At 35.0% G+C, this 23,961-nt stretch overlaps 2 protein-coding genes across 2 annotated transcripts; both read right to left on the reverse strand.

The window, feature by feature from the left end:
* Positions 1-5,395: 5,395 nt before the first annotated feature.
* LOC124355916 lies at positions 5,396-12,440 on the reverse strand. The gene is made up of 4 exons (XM_046807068.1): positions 12,299-12,440; positions 10,926-11,208; positions 9,055-9,141; positions 5,396-5,907 (listed from the first exon to the last, which is right to left on the reverse strand). Exons 2-4 carry the CDS (start codon positions 11,179-11,181, stop codon positions 5,396-5,398), a joined length of 855 nt encoding a protein of 284 aa, XP_046663024.1. The 5' UTR covers positions 11,182-11,208; positions 12,299-12,440.
* A 3,693-nt stretch (positions 12,441-16,133) lies between these two features.
* Positions 16,134-23,525, reverse strand: LOC124355917 (mucin-2-like). Its single transcript, XM_046807069.1, has 4 exons — positions 23,345-23,525; positions 19,337-20,370; positions 18,676-19,275; positions 16,134-18,598 (listed from the first exon to the last, which is right to left on the reverse strand). The coding sequence occupies exons 1-4, from the start codon at positions 23,523-23,525 to the stop codon at positions 16,781-16,783; spliced, it is 3,633 nt and encodes a 1,210-aa protein (XP_046663025.1). The 3' UTR covers positions 16,134-16,780.
* Between the last annotated feature and the right edge of the window lie 436 nt (positions 23,526-23,961).

Here is a 23,961-nt window from a genome sequence, read left to right on the forward strand (position 1 = left end):
AATAGTGAGTCACGGAGATTCGGTAGAAAGTGAGTCATGCGATTCGTAGATAGTGAGTCACGGGGATACGGTAGAAAGCGAGTCACGCGATTCGGTAGATAGTGAGGCACGGTGATCCGGTAGAAAGTGAGGCATGCGATTCGGTAAAAAGTGAGTCAAGTGATCCAGTATAAAGTGAGGCATTCCATTCTGTAGATAGTGAGGCACGTGATCCGGTATAAAGTGAGGCATGCTATTTGGTACAAAGTGAGGCTATCCGGTATGCTTTATATGGCTTGGTCTTACTCACGGGATTATCCGTAGGTATCAGTGTTGTTACATTATAATAGCTTTAAGCCATATAAGCCTTGTATGTACATATCTGATGTATGTAGTATATTTTTTTGCAGAAATATCACAAGTGCGTATATTATTTAAATGAGTAAAACATTTTAATTAAACGCACGGGAGTTTAATTTGGTTTCTTACACTCCTGTTAACAATTACAACACGTGCTCAACCCTTCTTATTCAAACAAAATGCTTTTTATTCATGCTTCGGTTTTAGTTTTTTCTAATGTTTTGTAGGCAGATTTTCTCTTTTTACGCATAATCAAAGTGTGCCTCATTTCACATTCCATCTCGGGTTTCCACGCCCACCATCGTTTTCAGGTCACGGCCAGATTTGAGAAAGTGAACGAAGCGAAATATTCCGAGCATCCAGAAATAACAATGGGCGTAAATTAGTGACATTTATTGTTATTGTTGCGTATTTGGAAATAACGCGTTCATAAAGACGTGCCACTGGTAGGTTCAAATGTGATGCTAGTCTGAAAGGCCATCCAATGCGTCAATGTTTAAGAACATTGCGGTATTAAACAAGATTTGTGAGTTTTAAAACTTCTTTCAACTACTCGTAGGCTAGTTTCCGGGTACCTTATTAGACACAGTTAATATTTATATGATTGTACTTTTTGTATTATTACATGTAAACAATCAGCACTGACTCTTTTAATTCAGTCTGCAAAACAATTATTTCTCTATTTTGTTCCACACACAATGTTTTTTTTTTTTTTTTTTTTTTTTTTTTTTTTTTTTTTTTTTTTTTTTTGCTTTGGGGTATTGGGGTGGATTCACAGATCCTCACACGTCAACCTGAGCTTATTGTGTGCCCCTTTGATGTTAGAGGGGGTAAGCCTATCTTTGTGCCCTTAATTAGGCTAAGAAGCTTTTCCCCGATACTAGCATCTGGTTCGTCGCCTGGTTGTTTATCACCGAAAAGAGCCCTTCTCCTTGCTCCCAGTCTCTCACAGTCCAGTATTATGTGTTTTGCAGTCTCTTCAGACTTATTGCAGAGTCTGCACTCCAAGTCCTCATGTCGTAAACCTAGAGTGTTTAGGTGTTTCCTGAAGTGGCCGTGTCCAGTGATCAAGGCAATCACTTGCTTAACCCGATCCCTGCCCAGCCCCATCAGCCATCTGGTGAGAAGCCGGAGCTAGAATCAGCAAGCAGTCTTTTGCCGAGTGCTTGTCCTTTGGTGACTCTGCCACCGCAAGCGGTCGTGTGTCTTCCTGGACCATTTGTTTATACTTTGGTAAGCGGCTGACTTGCTTATACCACAACTCGGTTCTGGACCGGTGTATGGCATGCTTGCTCCGCTTTTGGCAAGCCTGTCGGCGCATTCGTTACCACCTATGCCTGTGTGGCCCGGTACCCAACCAAGACGCACAAAGTTGCGTGATCCAAGCTTGCAGAGAGTGTTAAAGCACTCCCACACAAGCATGGATGAGATGCTGTTGGAGTCAAGAGCTTTAAGAGCTGCCTGACTGTCTGACATTATACAGATGTTCATTCCCTGGTACCCTCTAGTGAGGCCTAGGTTGGCACAGGCTAGGATACCATAGATTTCGGCTTGAAATATGGAGCAGTTCCGACCCAAACTGCCGCAAAGGGCAGTTCTAGGGGATTAACTAAACACTCCATATCCAGTTCTACCCTTAATAAGCGAGCCATCCGTTTGTACCAGACAAAGCTCTTTCTTATTGTTGGGATGTTATATCTTGCGATTTCCACTCATCTCTGGAGTAGAAGTCAACAGAGAATGGCTTATTAAATACGAACTCCGTTCTCATTATGTCGGAGACCATTTCGAGAATAGCGCTTGGGTTTACAGCTTCAGTGATGGCGCCATGGCTCGCGTTAGACGCGCCATTCCTCCCACAAGCCAGCAACCACCAGCCGATAAGCTGACTTACGCGCTTCAGCTTTTATATGGACATCAAGAGGTAGAAGTCCTAAAGCCACCTCGAGGGTCGCTGAGGGACTGCTCCTGAATGCTCCGGTTGCAAAGATTGTACCAAGCCTTTGTAAGCTTTCAAGCTTGGCTTTGGCAGTTACCTGATTCACCTTTGTCCACCAGACTAATGAACCATAAGTGATTTGAGGCCTTACAACTGCTTTGTAAAGCCATAGTGCTATATGGGTTTTACGCCCCATGATATTCCTGCAAGTCTCCTGGACGTCATGAGCGCCCACTTTGCTTTGTGCAGGATATTATTAAGATGATCATTCCACGTAAGCTTATGGTCTAGAGTCTGTCCTAAATATTTGACTGTCTTTGACCACTCCAGCTGAGTGGATGCGAGTTTCAGCCTAGAAAGAGACTCTAGGTTCTTTTTTCTAGTGAATGGTACAACTACTGTCTTAGAGGGATTTACTTTCAGTCCCTCTCCCTGACACCAGTTGTGTACATGTTGAAGGTTGGTATTCATGATATCAACAACAACATTTGTATATTTTCCCTGTACCATAAGGATTATTTCGTCTGCATATCCTTGGACATAGATTCCGTTGTTCCACACAATGTTTTATGATAAGTTGAAGTAGAATATTTAACTCCGCATACAAGCATACATGGTGCTCACATGTCATCTCACTTTACCACAGGAAAGCTAATGCAAGCAATCCTGATCCTTGGGGCTACAAGGCATTTTATTTATATATATGTTTTGTCACATTCAGTACCAGAACACATACAAGGTATTAATCAAATATTGCGTACACAATCTAAAATAAAAGTTATTTATAGCGTATATTTTGTGAATATTTTTGATGAATTGTTTATAGGCTTTACATTTATATCAATCTTTTAACAAGTTATAAAAACTGTAGATGGTTCCCAATAGAGAATCGCTAATATATTGCAGGTCGAATGACAGAAATAACAGTTTTAAAACTAATATTAAGAAAGCTATAATAGATAGTTTCCTTGGTCAAGAAATTACTCACTGAATATCCATGCCAAATCTTAATGTAATACAGACATGGTCCAGTGGCTTAATTTGCTTCCAAACAAGGTCTCGCCTCCTCAAACTATGTATGGCGGAAATAGGGCTTCTGACTCCTGGAGTAACCCATAGTCATTCTGGTAAGTGAACCATATGCACACGATTTCTAAAGTATATAAAACTCCTGTAAAAAGCCAGTATTTCTACTCACTTATTATAATTAGTGCCATCGTTTGGCAAGAAAGCAATGAGTATAATGAAACCCGTTATTTAGTACTTTTTACCCGTTGATATGATTTTGGAAGGTTTCATAACTGAACCATCTTACTATTATATTTTGTCCTTTTCTGTTAATGTTGCTCATTCATTTAGTACATTAAGAAAAAAATCGTGTTTTCAGTACACAAAGCGTTCTTAATTATTTGGAGTAAGGCACAAAAAAAAGCAATTAACCGTGCAATTATGAACATTGCAATCGGGTTTACCAAACGAAATACAAGTACACTACTTTGTCCTGATCTATTTGACGCTGAATTACTGGATAGCCAGTAAAGAGATCGGATCATGTGCTCTGCAGTTAGTAAAAACGTTACATAACTATAACATATATTACAGAGTATAAAATACTATACAGTGTTGAAGAATCAAGTACTCATGTGTTTACAAATGGTAAATTAAATATTAATACGGTAGCAATTGAATTAGATTTATTTGTAATTGTGGAAGTTTCAGCAATTCCTCATTCATAATGTGTGTAGTATTCTTGGTAGATGAAAATTATTTTCTTATTGACATCAATTTAGTGTGATGTTGAAGAAAAACCAGTCGACTGATGTTTTCAAATGTTGGTTGGTTTGGTGAGTGGTGAGCATCATGGTTGATAGATTAGTGTCAATTTGCTATTTCGTGGCTCGTGTATCGCTGAGTAGTCGCATTGAATCTTGTCCCACAATAACGGATTATGGTATTCTTTTTTAATCTTTTCCGTTCCCGGTATCATGGGTCAGTATCGTTTACATAACCCAGTCTTTAAATTCTCAAATATCATCTAGTCTTCTATCGTTTAGTAACTTAGTAAGGCTATAGAGATCGTATTGTACTTGTGAAGTTCTTATATCGTACCTTTATATGTTTGGAACTTAAGCTTGGTATGATATTTTTCGATATCTGTTTTCACGTAGTTTGGGATGTAGTGTTCTTTTAGGTACATTAATTGTAATGAACAATCGTTTTATATAAACATCCTAACGACCGAAACATTTGTCTTGATAGAGAGAAGAAAAGGTGTTTTTATCCCCGAGGTATAACAATAATTACGATGGGACGACACGGATTGCATGTATCGGTGGTAGCCAGAACTGGAGGTTCCGTTACAGAATCATTTAGGTATGGTATTTCTGTGGTAGATGTAACCTGAGGAACTGTGAAAGAAACTATATTAGTCACAGTTGCTGAAGAAATTGTGGTAGATTGAATTGTATTAGGGAATAAAGTGGTAGGGTTCACAACGGATACTGTGGTGGGTTGAATTGAGGTAGACGCCCCTGTTTCTGGATAAGCTACACCAGGAGATTCAGTTGCTGAAGAAATTGTGGTAGGTTGATTTATATTAGGGAATAAAGTGGTATGGTCCACTGCAGATACTGTGGTGGGTTGAATTGAGGTAGACGCCCCTGTTTCTGGATAAGCTACACCAGGAGATTCAGTTGCTGAAGAAATTGTGGTAGGTTGATTTGTGTTAGGGAATAAAAGTGGTAGGGTCCACTGCAGATACTGTGGTGGGTTGAATTGAGGTAGACGCCCCTGTTTCTGGATAAGCTACACCAGGAGATTTAGTTGCTGAAGAATTTGTGGTAGGTTGATTTGTGTTAGGGAATAATAAAGTGGTAGATTTCACTGCAGATACTGTGGTGGGTTGAATTGAGGTAGACGCCTCTGTTTCTGGATAAGTTACACCAGGAGATTCAGTTGCTGAAGAATTTGTGGTAGGTTGATTTGTGTTAGGGAATAAAGTGGTAGGGTTCACTGCAGATACTGTGGTGGGTTGAATTGAGGTAGACGCCTCTGTTTCTGGATAAGCTACACCAGGAGATTCAGTTGCTGAAGAAATTTGTGGTAGGTTGATTTGTGTTAGGGAATAAAGTGGTGGTAGGGTTCCACTGTCAGATTCACTGTGATTTGTGGGAATTGAATAATGGGTTGAATTGAGGTAGACGCCCCTGTTTCTGGATAAGCTACACCAGGAGATTCAGTTGCTGAAGAAATTGTGGTAGGCTGAATTTTAGTAGGTGCAACTTTAGTGGTTGTAACTGTATTAGGAGTTACTGTGGTATTATTTACTACGGAAGGTGGAATTATAATGGATTGGACAGTGGTGGGTACAACTCTTGTCGAAGGTGACGATAGTGTAGAAGTTGGAAATATGGAAGGGGGAATTGTAGGAGGACGGGTATCTCGGTTTATGAGTTGACAGCATTTTATTTTCACAGATGTCTTGCGACCATCATCGTAATTAAGATGAGCATACAAGCATATGCAGACTTGGTTTTTATACCATTTTATATCTCTCCATGTTACACATGCCTGAATTCGTTTGGTATCTCTCCTTAAATTGTAGCAGTCATCCAATGCTAAAGTTCCTCCTGTAAAAATATTGAAAATAATTAATTATATTCTCATTTTTAAATGGAGGTTTTAGAATATACTAATTTGATTATAAAAGATTTAATACCGATGTAGCTTATAGATAATTTTAAATTGAATATTTTTTTAAATGTACTAACTATAGTGTGTTCCCAATATCTCTCTCCTTTTGTTACATAATAATGATATACAGTGATTAGGGCTGTGCCGACATTTCGGTAAAGCCGACTTTCCGGCCACTGTCGAAGTCGGCGATTATTCGGTAAAGAGCACCGACTATCTAGCTTCTAACTCTCTATGTATTTGTCAAGAAAATGTAGGAGGAACGACAGCAAAAAACCTTGATTTTTTTAAATATTTTATTTTATTACATAATTACAACCTAGGTTGTGTGGGTTAATGGGTTAATTATGTATTAGGTTAGTTCTTTACCCGAAGAAGAGATCAGATTGCAGATCTCGAAACGTAATGTTACTGATTTTTTGTTTCACTGAACGATGGCAAATGTCCGGAAAATCCTGTGGAAAATGTTGTTAAAGTGTGCCCCAATTCGTCGCGATTTTTACAAGTATTTGTGCTATGGTAACATGTTTCAAAGCACTATTGATTACCAGTTATATAGTATGTATAAACAAGGTACTCCCTTAAAAATTTAATCGTCGGTTGCTTTCGTCACATTTTTGTCATTGTCTCGATTAAAAGCGTGAATTTCGATCGTATAACTCACTATCCCATAAAGTTGGAATTTCTTCTAATCAGTTTTTTTTTTTATATTATAGGCGGTGTGTGTTTCAGGGAAATTTTTCATTTTCAGTATTGCGTGATATTAAAAACTCGCCAAACCAGTGAGCTGTAAAACAGAAAAAAACTTTCTTTTGTTATTTATGTTTGTCCACATGGCGGTAGAGACTGAAATTTCAGCTGCATTCATCACTCCTTTTCGTATTACAGATTTAATCCCTTCGTAAAGTTGGGGAATAATGTTCTCTGTGAATTACTTTCTGCCCGGTATGTTGTATTTTGGCTTAACTTTTCTCATAAAGTTTCTAAAACCAGTATTTTCAGCAAATGGCTGGTTGTCAAGTGCAATCATCTCACTTATTGCAATATTGGTGTCTCTTGATCTTAAGTCTTCATATGACCATTGTACACCAAAACTATCTTCAATATTCTGTTGGCTTTTCTGACATAAACTGATATTTGATGTCACTGAAGTTGACGGAGCAGTTACTGGTGTAGGGATTTCTTTTGTTTGGATTTACGACTGAAAAGATTCGTCTGTGGTCGAACATTTGATCACAGAACCCAACTGAGGTATCAGGGTCGGATGTCGGTACTTAATATGGTTATTCGTACTTATAGTATTTGCACTTTTTTCCAACCCACCATAAGAAATTATCATTTAGCATTGGTTACACTTAACTTTACTGGAACCTTCGCCCAAAGAAATCCATACACGTAACTTTCTTTTCGAGATGATTAAATGTTAATTGAATACTTTTACTTTCACTAATACTGTCACTAATAATAACAGTATTATCTTTACACGTACATACTTATTTACACAAAAACACCGCTTTGACTTGTACAGAAGCAAAAATCAAGATACAATGTGAAGTAAACAAAACAGGTTCCGAAACGCTCGCAGGCGGCGGTTGTAACTGACGCGAGAATCAGTTGTAAACAAAGCGTCAGCGGAAATCCCCGAAATGTGATCGGCTTGTCCGACTAGTCAGCCGACTAACCGACCGCTTTACAACCGATTAATCGGCTAGTCAACTTGTCGGCCAAAGTTATAGTGGGCATATCGCTAACAGTGATGTTTTTAGGAGTGTACTCTAATTAATATTTTAAATTTTTAACTAGGGTTCAAGTTTACAAATCTATTTGAAGAATATTGAGGACTTACCCTAGAATTTAAATAAAATAATTTTCTTTAGTCTTTATTATTTTTTTTTTCTTTAAAAATCTAAAAATTCTAATAATTTTTTAATATTTTATTGCAACTGTAGTCATTTTTACTCAGGATATTTGTATTCAATTACAATGTAATAAACATTACAACTATGTCACTGTAAACTTAACATTCGTTTAAATGTTTCATGTGTGTATATTTATTTGTTTTAGAGGTTATTAAATTGTACGTTGAAGATTACTTAATCCCAAAAAATTGTTTTAGTTTTTTTATTTAATATGTTAATTATAAAGACAACTTTATGAAATGGAGTTATTATTACACAATAAGTATAACAGTGTGCGTTAGGTTCACGCAAGATAATATCATTATACAATGTCGAATTTGTACTTTAAACAAAACTCTATCAAAGTTTCTCCTGTCAAAAAACGATTGATTTCGCCCTCTGAATACCTTTCCCTAAAAATCAGCTTATTTGGAAATTTCATAAAATATTTCCTAGCTACTCTGCAAAAATTAAATTTGTTCAAAATAGATTTTTATACTCGTATTTATTGTTTGATTAGTAAAACATGCAACAGGGCTAGTCCTTAGACATCTGTAAAACAGCTAATAGACTTTATTGAAAATTAAATTTGTACTATTATACAATTTGACAGGTAAATTATAATAAAACTTGTTCTAGAAAGCACAGCCAGCAAGCTTTACTAGATAAGGGGGTAACGGCAAAATAAAAATAAAGAGTTCTGTTTAGAAAATTCCTTAATTACCTATAATTTTACAAAATTATTTGCTTAAGTATTTCTTGGACATATTTTATTGTTTAGTAAAACCATACTAATTGGATAGGAAATTAAAGTAAGAAAAATTATAGTTTTAGTCGATATTCTTAATATTCTATTTTATAGATTATGTTTTAATAATTTGATGTGTATTTTCTTCGATTGTATTAGGTACACAAGGATAACTCATCAAATTATATAAATTTTAAAAAGTGAGCACTCTGTGGAGTGAGTGGCTCAGGTAGCTCGGGCTGTAAATATTTGAAAGTTAACAATCAAAGCTACGTGGCGCATCCCTAGCGGCAGACCTCCGAACTAACTGAAATAATTCCCCCAGACTTCAGCACACCTGATCCTTATAAAGTATTTACCTCTTGTATAACTAATACAATGAGAGGTATCATTCCTAAATTGTATACTTTATTAAAAACTACCACTAAATGTCTTACGATTTATTACTGATTGTACTAAGACTTGAGATCCTTCGTGAATCGTGTAGTAAACTTTTCTGTTCTCATATCTTGCTTCAATACGAGCTGAAAGAATGACAAACATTCTTAAGCGTAACAATCTGGGTGATAAACATATTTCAGTTCATAAAGCAAAATTGGGTTAAACAATTAAATAAAACTCAAAAATAATGTCTTGCAATGCAATTGGAGTGAAGATAGGTTCATTCTATGGTTCACACATGAAAAAGATCAAGTTAAAGATGTATGTGTGTATTTTATATTTTGTATTATTAATATGTTGTTTTAAAGTTCACCACTATCCTAATACATTGCCAGACATTTTATACTTGTTAAGCAATTTTAAGCACGTTAGTGATTTCAAAACAAATCTTACACTATTAAAAAGAATTGTATTAAAAGTACATTATTTATGATATCCGAAATAAAATCCGTGTATCAGTGAATAATTTAGGTAAGATTGTTTTCCTTTTCTACGATGGTGACTTCCAGAATACAAAAATGTAAATTTGATTTATATTTATAAATGAATATATTATTAGTTCAAATAATATACTTGTAATACAATTATATATAATATATACTTATATAATAACTTTCTTACCTTCTGAATATATATATATATATATATATATATATATATATATATATAAAAGAAAACAAAACATGTTTCTTCATACTTATAAATATATATATATTTCGTTACTTTCAGTAACATTATCAAAAGCATGTATACAATAAAATATAAACAAATATTAAAAATGAAAAAAAACATTGCGGAAACAACAAAACAAAACATCCCCCCGCTGCACGGGTTATCAAAGAAGAAAATTAAACATGTGTAACCTTTCCTAAACACAGTTGTAGAAGTTTGAAATAATGATTTAAATTTTGTTGTGACTTAATTTAATCCAATAGAAAATTGAAGAGCCATTATGTTTGCTTGTTCATATCTTCTTAGTAAGTGGTGTATTCATTTAAAAAATGGTAGAACAAACAATTTGATCAAGAGAAGAGTGGACGTCCGAGCATTGTTGGACTGACGGTCTGGTCGCCAAACGGGTTGACAAAAATATTGATGTCGAACACCGCACTATGTTTCACAGCCTAAGTTGAGCTCTCTCTCCAATGTAGTTTCTAGGGCAAGTGTTGACAGGATAATTTATAGACTACATTTTCACTGTTTACATGTGATATCTTCTAGGCCAATAGAATATTTTTTGTGCGTAACGCAACTTTTGTAACAGTTTGTAGATTGCATCATATTTTGCAGGTCTACCACAGCGTGGTTTTATTGCATGGATGGCTAGCAACACAACGTTTTGAAAACACTGTTTGAGTGGGGCGTTTATTTTAATGTATTTGGATGAGATCACATAGATTTTTTCAGATTTGGTGGTCTTTAATGTATTTTTGGATGTATTATATATATATTATATATAATATATATTTTATATATATATAAGTATATAATATATATAATTTCAATAAACATTGAATCACAAAAAGTACTTGCTCCGCCGGGAGTCGAACCCGGATCTCTCACTTGCCGGGTATATATATCATATACCCTAAATAGTTACAACTATTTAAGGTCAAGGTACGCTCTTTCAAATGAGGTATCACTCGACCCATGCTTTCATTTAAGATTTCCATGTTTTCCTCTGTGGGCCGTCACCTCATGGTTGGCATGTTATGGTAATAGCAAGGAAAAATAGTTTACATAGCCATATGACACTGTGCAAAGTTTATAGATGTTATCTGCTATGGTTTGTACAATATTAAGCCGTACCCAGACTTTTCAAACACCTATGTACCGCATACGGTACGCCTTATGAAGGTATACTTACGGGAAAGATAAATAACATGTGAAATATGGAAGTAGAAACTGCAGTAGTTATTGGAATTCTTAAAGTTGAAGACAGTCAGTACAATATCTGTCTTTGGCAGAAAAAATCTTTCAGCCAAACCGGATTTGATTACGTTATCTGAATCATTGATAAGATTCTTATAGATCATTTTATCACTAGTAGAGATGTCTTCACTTTGCGACCAATGAATAGTGGAACACAGCAAGAATGTGCACAGTGATGATGGTCGAAGCATGTTTACAATAAACTCCAATAATCTTGCCTGAAATAAAACCAGAAATTGTTTACCATCAAGTAATGTTATCGTGAATAAGTCAACAACACAGATTGAAGAATCTGGATACATTCACGTAACATGCTAACGGTGCAATGTATCATGATGGCGTCCGGTATGAGGTATCTGTAGGTTGAGCACACCTTTTACGAGTTGTGGTGACAACGGCGGCCATATTTAAATCCACCATTTTGGATTGGAGTCGAATTTTTATAGGGATCATGTGATACTTTATTTTTTACCTAAATTATACTCAAGAATCAAATCTGAAAAAAAAATTTTTGGAGTAATTGTGGCCTGTTAGACTTCTAATGCTCTTAAATAAAATAAATATATATTAAAACATATGTCACATTTGTATCCCTGAGTATAAAAAGTTCAAAAGAATACATGAAAAAATTATACTCATATCCTAGATGGCGGATTTCAAGACGGCCAGCGCTGTCAAACAGCTCTAAAAGACGCGCACGTACCTAAAGACACCTCATAACAAACGCCATTATGATTTCTGCCCCATTATAATTTATATGGGTGTATCCAGATTTTTAACTCACCCTGTATAATTTAATATTTTGTAACACCGCAAAAAGTAGCATAATAAATTGAGTACAACTACAAGATAAGCGAGCAAGAATTTTGTTTGTAAAATTGCTATACATATACTTCGAAGGTTAAAAAAGTACTAAACTAATAGCGTTTTAAAATTGACTGCTAGTAAACTTTTTTATGCATTTATTTCATAGAAGGGCCAAATATTTCTAAAAATCTTATATAAACTATTTTTCTATTTTTTATTTGCGTTAGTTTGTAATTTTAGTTTTATTTTAATAGCACAATATATAACTTTTCATCGCTAAAAATGGCTTATGATGTTTGTTAATTACGTACTTTTATACATTAACAATTATAAGTCTTTAAACTAAGCAGCGCTAGGTTTCACAATTACTTACACTATGCATTATGTTGTTAAAATTTACAAATCCTTAATGTACAATAAAAAGACTTCAAACTTCATTATGTATTTAACATGAAAGTCTTTGTATTTTGTCACTAAGTTACCTTATAATTATGTACATACGTTTGTCACTCAGTTGTTGTTATATAAACACGAAAATATTACATGAAAACTCTGGTAATAACCAGTGTACCTTAATTAGTAAATAAAAATACAATAATATCGCAAAGAAAACACTAGTTCTTCAAAATGTCACAGAGGAGTATTACTTTGTTTGAACTAGTCGAAGTATGCTAATACACAATTGTTCCAACACGAACGCTCTTTCAAATTGAATGCCTCATAAAGCAATCACAATAGGTACAATTACACCATGACCAATTAACAAGATTCTCCTTGATTTACTAATTGAGAAAAATAGTTTGCTTAAATTATTTGTTAATGTCTTATTGTTAAAATGTGAATTGCAATTTCAATTGTCATAATACCCACTTTCTACCTAAATTGAGTTTTGGGAACTCAGTACCTTTTTGTTAAGATTACATATTAGCATATTAAATATCTTCCCTGTGTATTTACATATTAACTTGTCAACAATATAAGAACAAACTGGATGTCTTCGTAATATATAAAGAATAAATTGTATAATTATTTGCTAGTGAAGTTTAAAGATTTTATTATTTTAGTATAAACATATTATTACTAATAATAATAACAAATAACTATACTTTTTTTGACAAGTTAATATGTAAATGCACAGGGAAGATTTATTTATTATCCTAAAACCGTTAGGGTTATGTAATAAAGACATTATGCCACCTTGTATGATGTATTTACACCAATGTATTAGACCAATTTAAACTTATTAATTACTCAGCTAAACTGCACGAAGTTTTAATGGATCTCAGAACAATGATAGTAGAACTCAGCGTTTTCTATATAGAAATGAAGCTTCATACCAAATCTCAAATCCGTAGGTCGGTCGGTTTTCGAAATATCGTGCTGACAGACAGACAGATGGGCAGACCCTGTTAATTTAAATGTGATCAGACCCTGCAGTGAACCATTTCAAATCACTTATATTTCTGATTAAGGAGTTATTAATTTTTACAAAAATAAGTGTCTTGGTTTGGGATTTGTTGAAGGAGGATAGTGAAAAATTTCACGTTTCACGTTCAGTCCACGTGTAACATATCACGCTTTGCCTTCTGTTACAACAATAAGTGTCTTGGTCTAAAGTAACTGGTTAAGATTTGTTGAAGGCGGATTGTGAAAAATTTCACGTTTCACGTTCAGTCCACGTGTAACATATCACGCTTTGCCTTTTGTTACAACAATAAGTGTCTTGGTCTAAAGTAACTGGTTAAGATTTGTTGACGGCGGATAGTGCAAAATTTCACGTTTCACGTTCAGTCCACGTGTAACTTTAAAATCAGGTATCTTAAATATATCATCGTAACTACGCGCTCTCCAAACCAGTTTGATGATTACACACATTTTTCTGATCATGAGTGTTCATACGTGCGCATTTGTCATAAATGTTCACATGTGCACCTTTGTCATGATGTTCACATGTGAGAACTAATCTTTTGGACCAATCTACCGTCCAGACAACGCTTTCGAACCGCACTTTAACTTTTTCGGTGTGATATTTCATCAGTAATATAACTAAAAGTCAGTACAAAAATTTATTTTTAAAAATTGATTCTTTGTCATTTATAAAAATAAAAGCATTGCAGGTAAAAAAGCAAAATGCTAAAGATTTCTATCACACAACGAATCCCAAAAACTCCAATTTCAACACTAATAAAGACATGATTGCCACCATGTTTAGGTACAAGCCCTGTTTACAAAATTCCTGTGCTGTTTATATGTATATATTAGAATAATGAATGGTGAACTAAAAGCCTTTATGAAAATTATTTTATTTCAGACAAGTGTTTCAGTATAAAATCATCATCAGTGTGAACATTAACCTGTTACTGAATAATAAACAACTAAATATACACATGTGGATCATTTAAACGGATGTTAAATTTATATGAGATAGTTGTAATTTTGATTAGTATTCTGTATTTATAATATTTTTATTTTTTCAAAGATTGGGATTGCCTTATTTCTTAGATTGCTATTTCATATGTTGTTAGGATCCTTGTATATAATTCTTATGTATAATTCTTTCGTGTTTAATCTTTTCTCTTTTCCTTTCAATATTCAAAATTTCCGTGTTCTTTTCAATATTTTTTTAGTTATGGTCAGTTTCTAATAAATGTTCAGCGACATTCGATTTTATTGTAGACATGTTATTTGTTTTCGAAATTTATAAATGGGTAAATTCAAAGGTTTTGATGAGCATTTTACATACTGATTTTGTGCTAGAAAAATCTGTAAAACGTGAAATGCTCAGACCTTTTTAATTCACCTCATTTTTTTAATTCTACAATTATGGAAAATTTATACTAAAAATATATTTTAGGCATATTAGTTTTGAAACATTCAGCCTGTTATAATTTGGGATTTCTTTATAGTTTTGTTCAAACTAACTATTTAAATTTACGACTGCACAGATTTTCGGTCATTGTGACCACTCTTTATAGCTTGCCGCGGTATTTATGTTCTCCCTATAATACAAGTTCCCATTAAATTCCCCTTTTCTTTTCATATACTTAACAACAAACTAAGCTCATCTTTTACGCCCTTTGTAAAATAGTGAATTTCAAACGTTTTATTCTTTAAACACCCATTGCGCAATGCGTTGAACGAGTGCTTCAACACACCTTTAGCCAAACAATCTTGGAGTCACATCTTTTCACCAATTCATGATCGGGTCCAGACACCGTTGGTTCTCCCTCCACAGCATTAGGGGTAATCCCTCTGTCATTTAATTCTCACTTTATTTACCACCACGTTAATAAATTTGTTCTCTTGGGACGACTGTTTGTTTTTTTAATATATATATATATATATATATATATATATATATATATATATATCAATATCAACTTTTCTAAATTTTTATTTTACTTACCGACACTTCTAAAGTCACAGCTCAATTCGGGCGTTGTTGCATTGAACACATTTAATTTATCCAAGCTAACTTTCATCCAATAGCTTACAGTATCCGATATATGATTTTTTCAATGCACCATATTAGGATTTTCCAAAAGTATCCACCCACATATTTTACAGTTTTGCTATAAAAACGAACCAGTGAAGATTTCAGTGTGTATTATGACATGAACAACAATAACTAACATGACATGATTCTGAAAATCCTTATTTTTAACTCAGCCCCACACCAAAAGTGTCAGAAACGATTGAATGAAATTGATGGGTTCTTTGCCTTAACTCCAATTACCATCATAAGAAGTCCTTATACTGTACAAGTTATTTTCATTTTAATGTACGAGAAATAAGAAATGTAAGAAATATTTCTCATATTAAGAAATATAAGATTTATCTTACTGTTTAGCAATGAATTAATACAGAAAGTCGTACGGTTGCGGTATGAGAATTTAAACAAGGTGAAATCGTAAGGCACAAAATAATACAATAAGCTGTATCCCAATTTATAAAGTCTAAATAGCACATACATACATAAATGCCCTTAGTTATCTGGGACCTCCTGAAGCTAGCTCACAGAATATGGATTAGGGGAAGGGAGTAAAAGGGTTTGACTATGATATGGTAATTAAATAAAATATATATAGTAATACATCACCAGATATAATGTACTTAACTTTTACATTTTTATACTATATGGTCCAATAAATTGTATTTTAAACCCTCTAAAACAAGCAACTATTTATTTACAAGTGTAATTAAGTGTATCTACAAAATAATATAAATGTTTAAACAATCGCCTTTGTTGCATTCTACCTGGATAATGTTACATCTTATTTTAAATTTATTTAGCATGTATGGGTAGATGTATTGTATATAAGTATGTACATTGGTGTTTTTTTTTTTTTTTTTTTTTTTTTTTTTAATCGGGTGGACTTCCAGTGGCTAGGCGTCATTAAATATTTTCATATTGATTTTTGAGTTCATATTGACAAAGTTCTTATCTCCTTTTATAAACCCCTTTTTATAAAATCTCTGTGGTGAAGGGTAGACATCTTTGGTAAGACCTAACCTTTACTGCTTCATTAGAAGCACCCATATTGAAAATTTCGCAGTTTGTTTGTTAATGAATTGTTATGTCTTGTTCAAATGACATTTCCTGAACAGTGGATTGTAATATTATTTAATAATGTATTCGAACTGTTAAGGTGTCAAGATTTAAAGTTTTAGTGAAAAATCCCTAGTATTGATTTATTAATCACTGAAACATCAGGTATAATGGATTCTTAAGGTTTGTTACTTTGGTAAGTAAATGTATCCGTTTACTGATGTAGTTTCACAATAATGAGTTGGACCTCGCCCTTGTTGTATTCTGGTATCTACATTTATAGTAATTTTAATCTTTAAGTTTACAATATATTGTATTGTATTTTGTAAATTAAGCCCCTCTTATTAACATAAACATGTAATGTTAGCAAATGGTATTTTCATTCGCAGGACCTTAACATTTACTAGTAAGGGGGAAAATTAACCGTTTCTTAATTAATTACAAGGTGGAAAAATAATAATTATGATCGAATCACAAGAATTACATGAACCGGGGGTATTTTTGGTAGGCCTACTCGTAACCGGTGAAGCTGTTGTACCTGAATCCGTGGAAGGGTGGTCTGCTGTAGAAGCCGTACAAGGAGAACCAGTTGCAGAAGAGACTGTGTTTAGTTTAACTGTTGTAGGTTGAACTGTTGCTAGCGAATCTGTACTAGAAGACACATTTAAATGAGGAAATATGGTAGGGTGAACTGTTGTAGGAGCCAATGAGTTTGGAGAATCTGTACTAGAAGAACCAGTTGTAGAAGGAACGATACTAGGGTGAATCGCTGTAGATTGCACTGTGTTTGGCGAATCTGTATTAGAAGAAACAGTTGCAGGAGGAACTATACTAGAGTGAATCACTGTAGATTGCACTGTTGTTGGCAAATCTGTATGAGAAGAAACAGTTGCAGGTGGAACTATGGTAGGGTGAACTGTTGTAGGAGCCACTGAGTTTGGAGAATCTGTATTAGAAGATATAGTAGTAGAAGAAACTATACTGAGGTCAACTGTTGTTGAATGCACTGAGTTTAGAGAATCTGTATTAGAAGATACAGTAGTAGAAGGAAATATACTGGGGTCAACTGTTGTAGGAGGTACTGAGTTTGGAGAATCTGTATTAGAAGATACAGTAGTAGAAGGAACTATACTGGGGTCAACTGTTGTAGGAGGCACTGAGTTTGGAGAATTTGTATTAGAAGATACAGTAGTAGAAGGAAATATACTGGGGTCAACTGTTGTTGGATGCACTGAGTTTGAAGAATCTGTATTAGAAGATACAGTAGTAGAAGGAACTATACTGGGGTAAACTGTTGTAGGAGGCACTGAGTTTGGAGAATCTGTATTAGAAGATACAGTAGTAGAAGGAACTATACTGGGGTCAACTGTTGTAGGAGGCACTGAGTTTGGAGAATCTGTATTAGAAGATACAGTAGTAGAAGGAAATATACTGGGGTCAACTGTTGTAGGAGGCACTGAGTTTGGAGAATCTGTATTAGAAGACACAGTAGTAGAAGGAACTATACTGGGGTCAACTGTTGTAGGAGGCACTGAGTTTGGAGAATCTGTATTAGAAGATACAGTAGTAGAAGGAACTATACTGGGGTCAACTGTTGTAGGAGGCACTGAGTTTGGAGAATCTGTATTAGAAGATACAGTAGTAGAAGGAAATATACTGGGGTCAACTGTTGTTGGATGCACTGAGTTTGAAGAATCTGTACTAGAAGATACAGTAGTAGAAGGAACTATACTGGGGTCAACTGTTGTAGGAGGCACTGAGTTTGGAGAATCTGTATTAGAAGATACAGTAGTAGAAGGAACTATACTGGGGTCAACTGTTGTAGGAGGCACTGAGTTTGGAGAATCTGTATTAGAAGATACAGTAGTAGAAGGAACTATACTGGGGTCAACTGTTGTAGGAGGCACTGAGTTTGGAGAATCTGTATTAGAAGATACAGTAGTAGAAGGAAATATACTGGGGTCAACTGTTGTAGGATGCACTGAGTTTGGAGAATCTGTATTAGAAGATACAGTAGTAGAAGGAACTATACTGGGGTCAACTGTTGTAGGAGGCACTGAGTTTGGAGAATCTGTATTAGAAGATACAGTAGTAGAAGGAACTATACTGGGGTCAACTGTTGTAGGAGGCACTGAGTTTGGAGAATCTGTATTAGAAGATACAGTAGTAGAAGGAACTATACTGGGGTCAACTGTTGTAGGAGGCACTGAGTTTGGAGAATCTGTATTAGAAGATACAGTAGTAGAAGGAAACTATACTGGGGTCAACTGTTGTAGGAGGCACTGAGTTTGGAGAATCTGTATTAGAAGATACAGTAGTAGAAGGAAACTATACTGGGGTCAACTGTTGTAGGAGGCACTGAGTTTGGAGAATCTGTACTAGAAGATACAGTAGTAGAAGGAAATATACTGGGGTCAACTGTTGTAGGATGCACTGAGTTTGGAGAATCTGTATTAGAAGATACAGTAGTAGAAGGAACTATACTGGGGTCAACTGTTGTAGGAGGCACTGAGTTTGGAGAATCTGTATTAGAAGATACAGTAGTAGAAGGAACTATACTGGGGTCAACTGTTGTAGGAGGCACTGAGTTTGGAGAATCTGTATTAGAAGATACAGTAGTAGAAGGAAATATACTGGGGTCAACTGTTGTTGGATGCACTGAGTTTGGAGAATCTGTATTAGAAGATACAGTAGTAGAAGGAACTATACTGGGGTCAACTGTTGTAGGAGGCACTGAGTTTGGAGAATCTGTATTAGAAGATACAGTAGTAGAAGGAAATATACTGGGGTCAACTGTTGTAGGAGGTACTGAGTTTGGAGAATCTGTATTAGAAGATACAGTAGTAGAAGGAACTATACTGGGGTCAACTGTTGTAGGAGGCACTGAGTTTGGAGAATCTGTATTAGAAGATACAGTAGTAGAAGGAAACTATACTGGGGTCAACTGTTGTAGGAGGCACTGAGTTTGGAGAATCTGTATTAGAAGATACAGTAGTAGAAGGAACTATACTGGGGTCAACTGTTGTAGGAGGCACTGAGTTTGGAGAATCTGTATTAGAAGATACAGTAGTAGAAGGAACTATACTGGGGTCAACTGTTGTAGGAGGCACTGAGTTTGGAGAATCTGTACTAGAAGATACAGTAGTAGAAGGAAATGTACTGGGGTCAACTGTTGTAGGAGGTACTGAGTTTGGAGAATCTGTATTAGAAGACACAGTAGTAGAAGGAACTATACTGGTGTCAACTGTTGTAGGAGGCACTGAGTTTGGAGAAGCTGTATTAGAAGATACAGTAGTAGAAGGAACTATACTGGGGTCAACTGTTGTAGGAGGCACTGAGTTTGGAGAATCTGTACTAGAAGATACAGTAGTAGAAGGAAATATACTGGGGTCAACTGTTGTTGGATGCACTGAGTTTGAAGAATCTGTACTAGAAGATACAGTAGTAGAAGGAACTATACTGGGGTCAACTGTTGTAGGAGGCACTGAGTTTGGAGAATCTGTATTAGAAGATACAGTAGTAGAAGGAACTATACTGGGGTCAACTGTTGTAGGAGGTACTGAGTTTGGAGAATCTGTATTAGAAGATACAGTAGTAGAAGGAAATATACTGGAGTCAACTGTTGTTGGATGCACTGAGTTTGAAGAATCTGTATTAGAAGATACAGTAGTAGAAAGAACTATACTGGGGTCAACTGTTGCAGGAGGCACTGAGTTTGGAGAATCTGTATTAGAAGATACTGTAGTAGAAGGAACTATACTGGAGTCAACTGTTGTAGGAGGCACTGAGTTTGGAGAATCTGTATTAGAAGATACAGTAGTAGAAGGAACTATACTGGGGTCAACTGTTGTAGGAGGCACTGAGTTTGGAGAATCTGTATTAGAAGATACAGTAGTAGAAGGAACTATACTGGGGTAAACTGTTGTAGGAGGCACTGAGTTTGGAGAATCTGTATTAGAAGATACAGTAGTAGAAGGAACTATACTGGGATCAACTGTTGTTGGAGACACCGAGTTTTGAGAATCTGTAATCATAGAAACAGTTGTAGAAGTTCTGGTAGGTCGAATTGTAGTAGGGGGCACTTTGGTTGGAATAATTGTAGGAGGAAATTTTTTATTAGTGGTAGATATTATAGAATGTTTTTCGGATGTGTGTGGAATCGTAGAAAGTGGATTAGTCAAGGGAAATTCTGTGGACGCCTGTGTAGGTAATACATAAGTGGAACCATTTAGTTGGCAGCAACGAATTTTCATCAGCTCCTTACGTCCACCAGCATACGTAAGTCGAGCATACAAACACAAATCGACTTTGTTTTTAGACCACTTTATATCTCTCCATGTCAAACATGTTTTAGCTCCATTGATTTTAGCCTTTACTCTATGGCAGACATCCAACGCTGACGTCCCTCCTGCACAAACAATTACAATAATTCAGTAATTTATTTTATTAAATATAAGTTTTTGTAATAGTAATCTATTTACTTAAGGTTTTAGTATGACTAGATGTACAAGTCATTCAGTTTTGCTCGCAACATTCAATACGCGAGTTCGGTAAAAATGATCAAATATGCAATAAACTAACCTACTTTTACATTTAATTATAGTAGGTCAACATCTTTGTAGTTTCGATCAAACATTAGTAACAGAACGCGTGACTGTTTTGTAATTCGAAGTAATAAACTGGTTTATCAGAATGTTCTTCCCATACTACTTAAATAAAGTAGCAGTACAACACGGGCATAACAGGCTTCGCTAAGGTTGCATACAACATGTCGAGCCTACAGCTCATTTAATTGTAGTTTCGATCAAACATTAGTAACAGAACGCGTGACTGTTTTGTAATTCGAAGTAATAAACTGGTTTATCAGAATGTTCTTCCCATACTACTTAAATAAAGTAGCAGTACAACACGGGCATAACAGGCTTCGCTAAGGTTGCATACAACATGTCGAGCCTACAGCTCATTTAATTCTCCAGATGTCCTGTGTTCAGTTAGGCACACAAATATCATACATATCGTATATCCCATGGGCAAATCATAAAGAAATTGTATCAGCCTAGTGTAGGGCTGTGTTTCAATAACGTTTCAGCCAAATTATATAATTGGACATGTACAATCATAGAATTCATTCTTGTCTATATAGTTGAAGTTCCATGTAAAATGTAACGCCTGCAAATAATATTTATCGATCTATCTTACCACCTGATACGCATTTTTATTCCCTCGGTTAGGTCTCTTATCAGTGTTTAAATCATAACAGTTCCGATGAGGGAAAAAGGGTATTGCAATGCTAGAGTGCACTCAGTCAGATCCTGTCACCAATTTTTAACACTGGCTTCCACTCTACATTTCTGTATGAATAGTCTACTTGTTACGCACCAAGTGATGATATAATATGAGTTGTGTAGTTAGTCTGCACGAGTTACTACGTCACATATTGACTGCGGCAGGGGTTGGTTAAGAGTAGTAGTCACTCAGTGTATACCCACCAGCAGAGAAGGTGTTAAAATCTCATATGATCTTAAAGTCTCATTGCCATCATGATTACAGGGCCATATAGAAATTTTCGCGAACGCTCAGCCAAAACTCATGGAGTGATATGCACCATTGTCCAACCGGTGTTGCTTGTAAAATTAAGCTTCACGAAATATTCTGTAGGCCCCGTCTTTCTCGAGATGTCGTGTGGACAAATAGACAGGTATACAAAAAAGAAAATTCTCTAGCTCGTTGAATAATAATAACCCATTCAAGTAGGATAGGGTATTGAAATGGGGTAAAAAATGGGGTAGCAGTGTAAAAAGTGTAAACTATATTTTATTTGGCAATCCCGTAGTGCCAAATTTTTTCATTTAGGTCGGATATTTCCACACAAGTAGCATTTTAACTAGTTACACCAAACGTTTTTAAGGGAAAACAGTTCGAAAATTTTATTAACCTCCCCGGGAATCGTGCACGTGACCATAAACAGCGTTTCAGGCATGTATTTGTACACTATTTCTACTGTAACATTTATAAATTAATAATATTTTTATTAAGAATTTCTATCATATTACTTACGATGTATTACTGATTCAAAGACGTTAAGACTTATTTCGCCTTTAATCTTGTAATGGATACTTGCATTGTCGTATGTTGCTTCTACACAAGCTGAAAGAATAACAGTTAGTCTTTCAGAGGTTAATTATATGATAAAAAATGCATTAGACATTTATAAGACAGAACTGAAACTAAAAATATCAGCTACACCTCTTAAAGTTGAGATTCTTCTTCTGGCACACTTGAAAGATAGGTGGATTAAGTTTCTCATCTCAAGGTAGACTTATATCCACATCTAAAAATATCAGCTACACCTCTTAAAGTTGAGATACTTCTTCTGGCACACTTGAAAGATAGGTGGATTAAGTTTCTCATTTCAAGGTAGAATAACAGTTAGTCTTTCAGAGGTTAATTATATAATAAAAAATGCATTAGACATTTATAAGACAGAACTGAAACTAAAAATATCAGCTACACCTCTTAAAGTTGAGATTCTTCTTCTGGCACACTTGAAAGATAGGTGGATTAAGTTTCTCATCTCAAGGTAGACTCATATCCATATATAAAAATGCATTAATAAGAAATTTGGATTCATGATTTTAAAGGATAAATATATAAATAATAATGCTACTGCTGCCACAGCCGCCAAAAATTTAAGGCTGGCACTTTAATGTGTTATTTTTTAAATATTGCTACCTCACCAATTGGGACGTTATCTAAAATTGTTTGTTTAAAGCGTTTTATTAACGATGGATGGTTTGAAAGTATGATAGGACAAAGTAATATCAGTACATACAATAGAAATAACTTGAATTCACACTCTAATCATACTTGTTATTACCAGATAATACATGAAAACTGTAGGTATTCTATAAAATTACATTACTCGGCACATTACCACTATTACAACGTACATATTACCTGCAACTCATACTTTGTGTAATATACTATGGTATACTTACGCCAGAAATAACCTGGAATGAGAGCACAGTATTTACAGATGTCTCTGGAGTTCTCATCATAGAAGACATCTATCGTATCTGTAACCGTAGATATTCTTTCACCGGCAGGTATTTCTCTGCTTTGAGTCAAGCCAAGGGAGCAAATCAACAGCAGTGTGCATACTGGTACACAAAGAGCCATATTCACAAAAACCACATTTAATTTATCTGAAATTAAAACCAGAAATTGTTACAAGGTGTACAACAACAAAACCTTTAGATAAACCAAAGATAAAAATGAATAAATTTAGCTTACATTTTTAAACCTCCACTCAAATATAGCAAAACAAGTTGATTTTACAAGTAAAATACACAATACATTTTTAGTAACTTTAGCCATAAATTTACCAATAAATTGACTGTCGGGCCAAATGTACTAGACAGACTCGTTCGTGCAGCTGCGGCTGTGGATAATACGGCAAATACAAAGAGAAGTGCAGAATAATAAAACCTGTTCAGAGCAACAATGCATTGTTCAAGACTATTCCACGTATCGTCCCATATAAGTCACACATCTTACACAAGTCGTATTCAACTCTTACTTTATTCTCCGTCTCCCACAAGTTACAATTTTATAG

This window comes from Homalodisca vitripennis, chromosome 2 (genome assembly GCF_021130785.1).
Source record: "Homalodisca vitripennis isolate AUS2020 chromosome 2, UT_GWSS_2.1, whole genome shotgun sequence".
NCBI lineage: Eukaryota > Metazoa > Arthropoda > Insecta > Hemiptera > Cicadellidae > Homalodisca > Homalodisca vitripennis.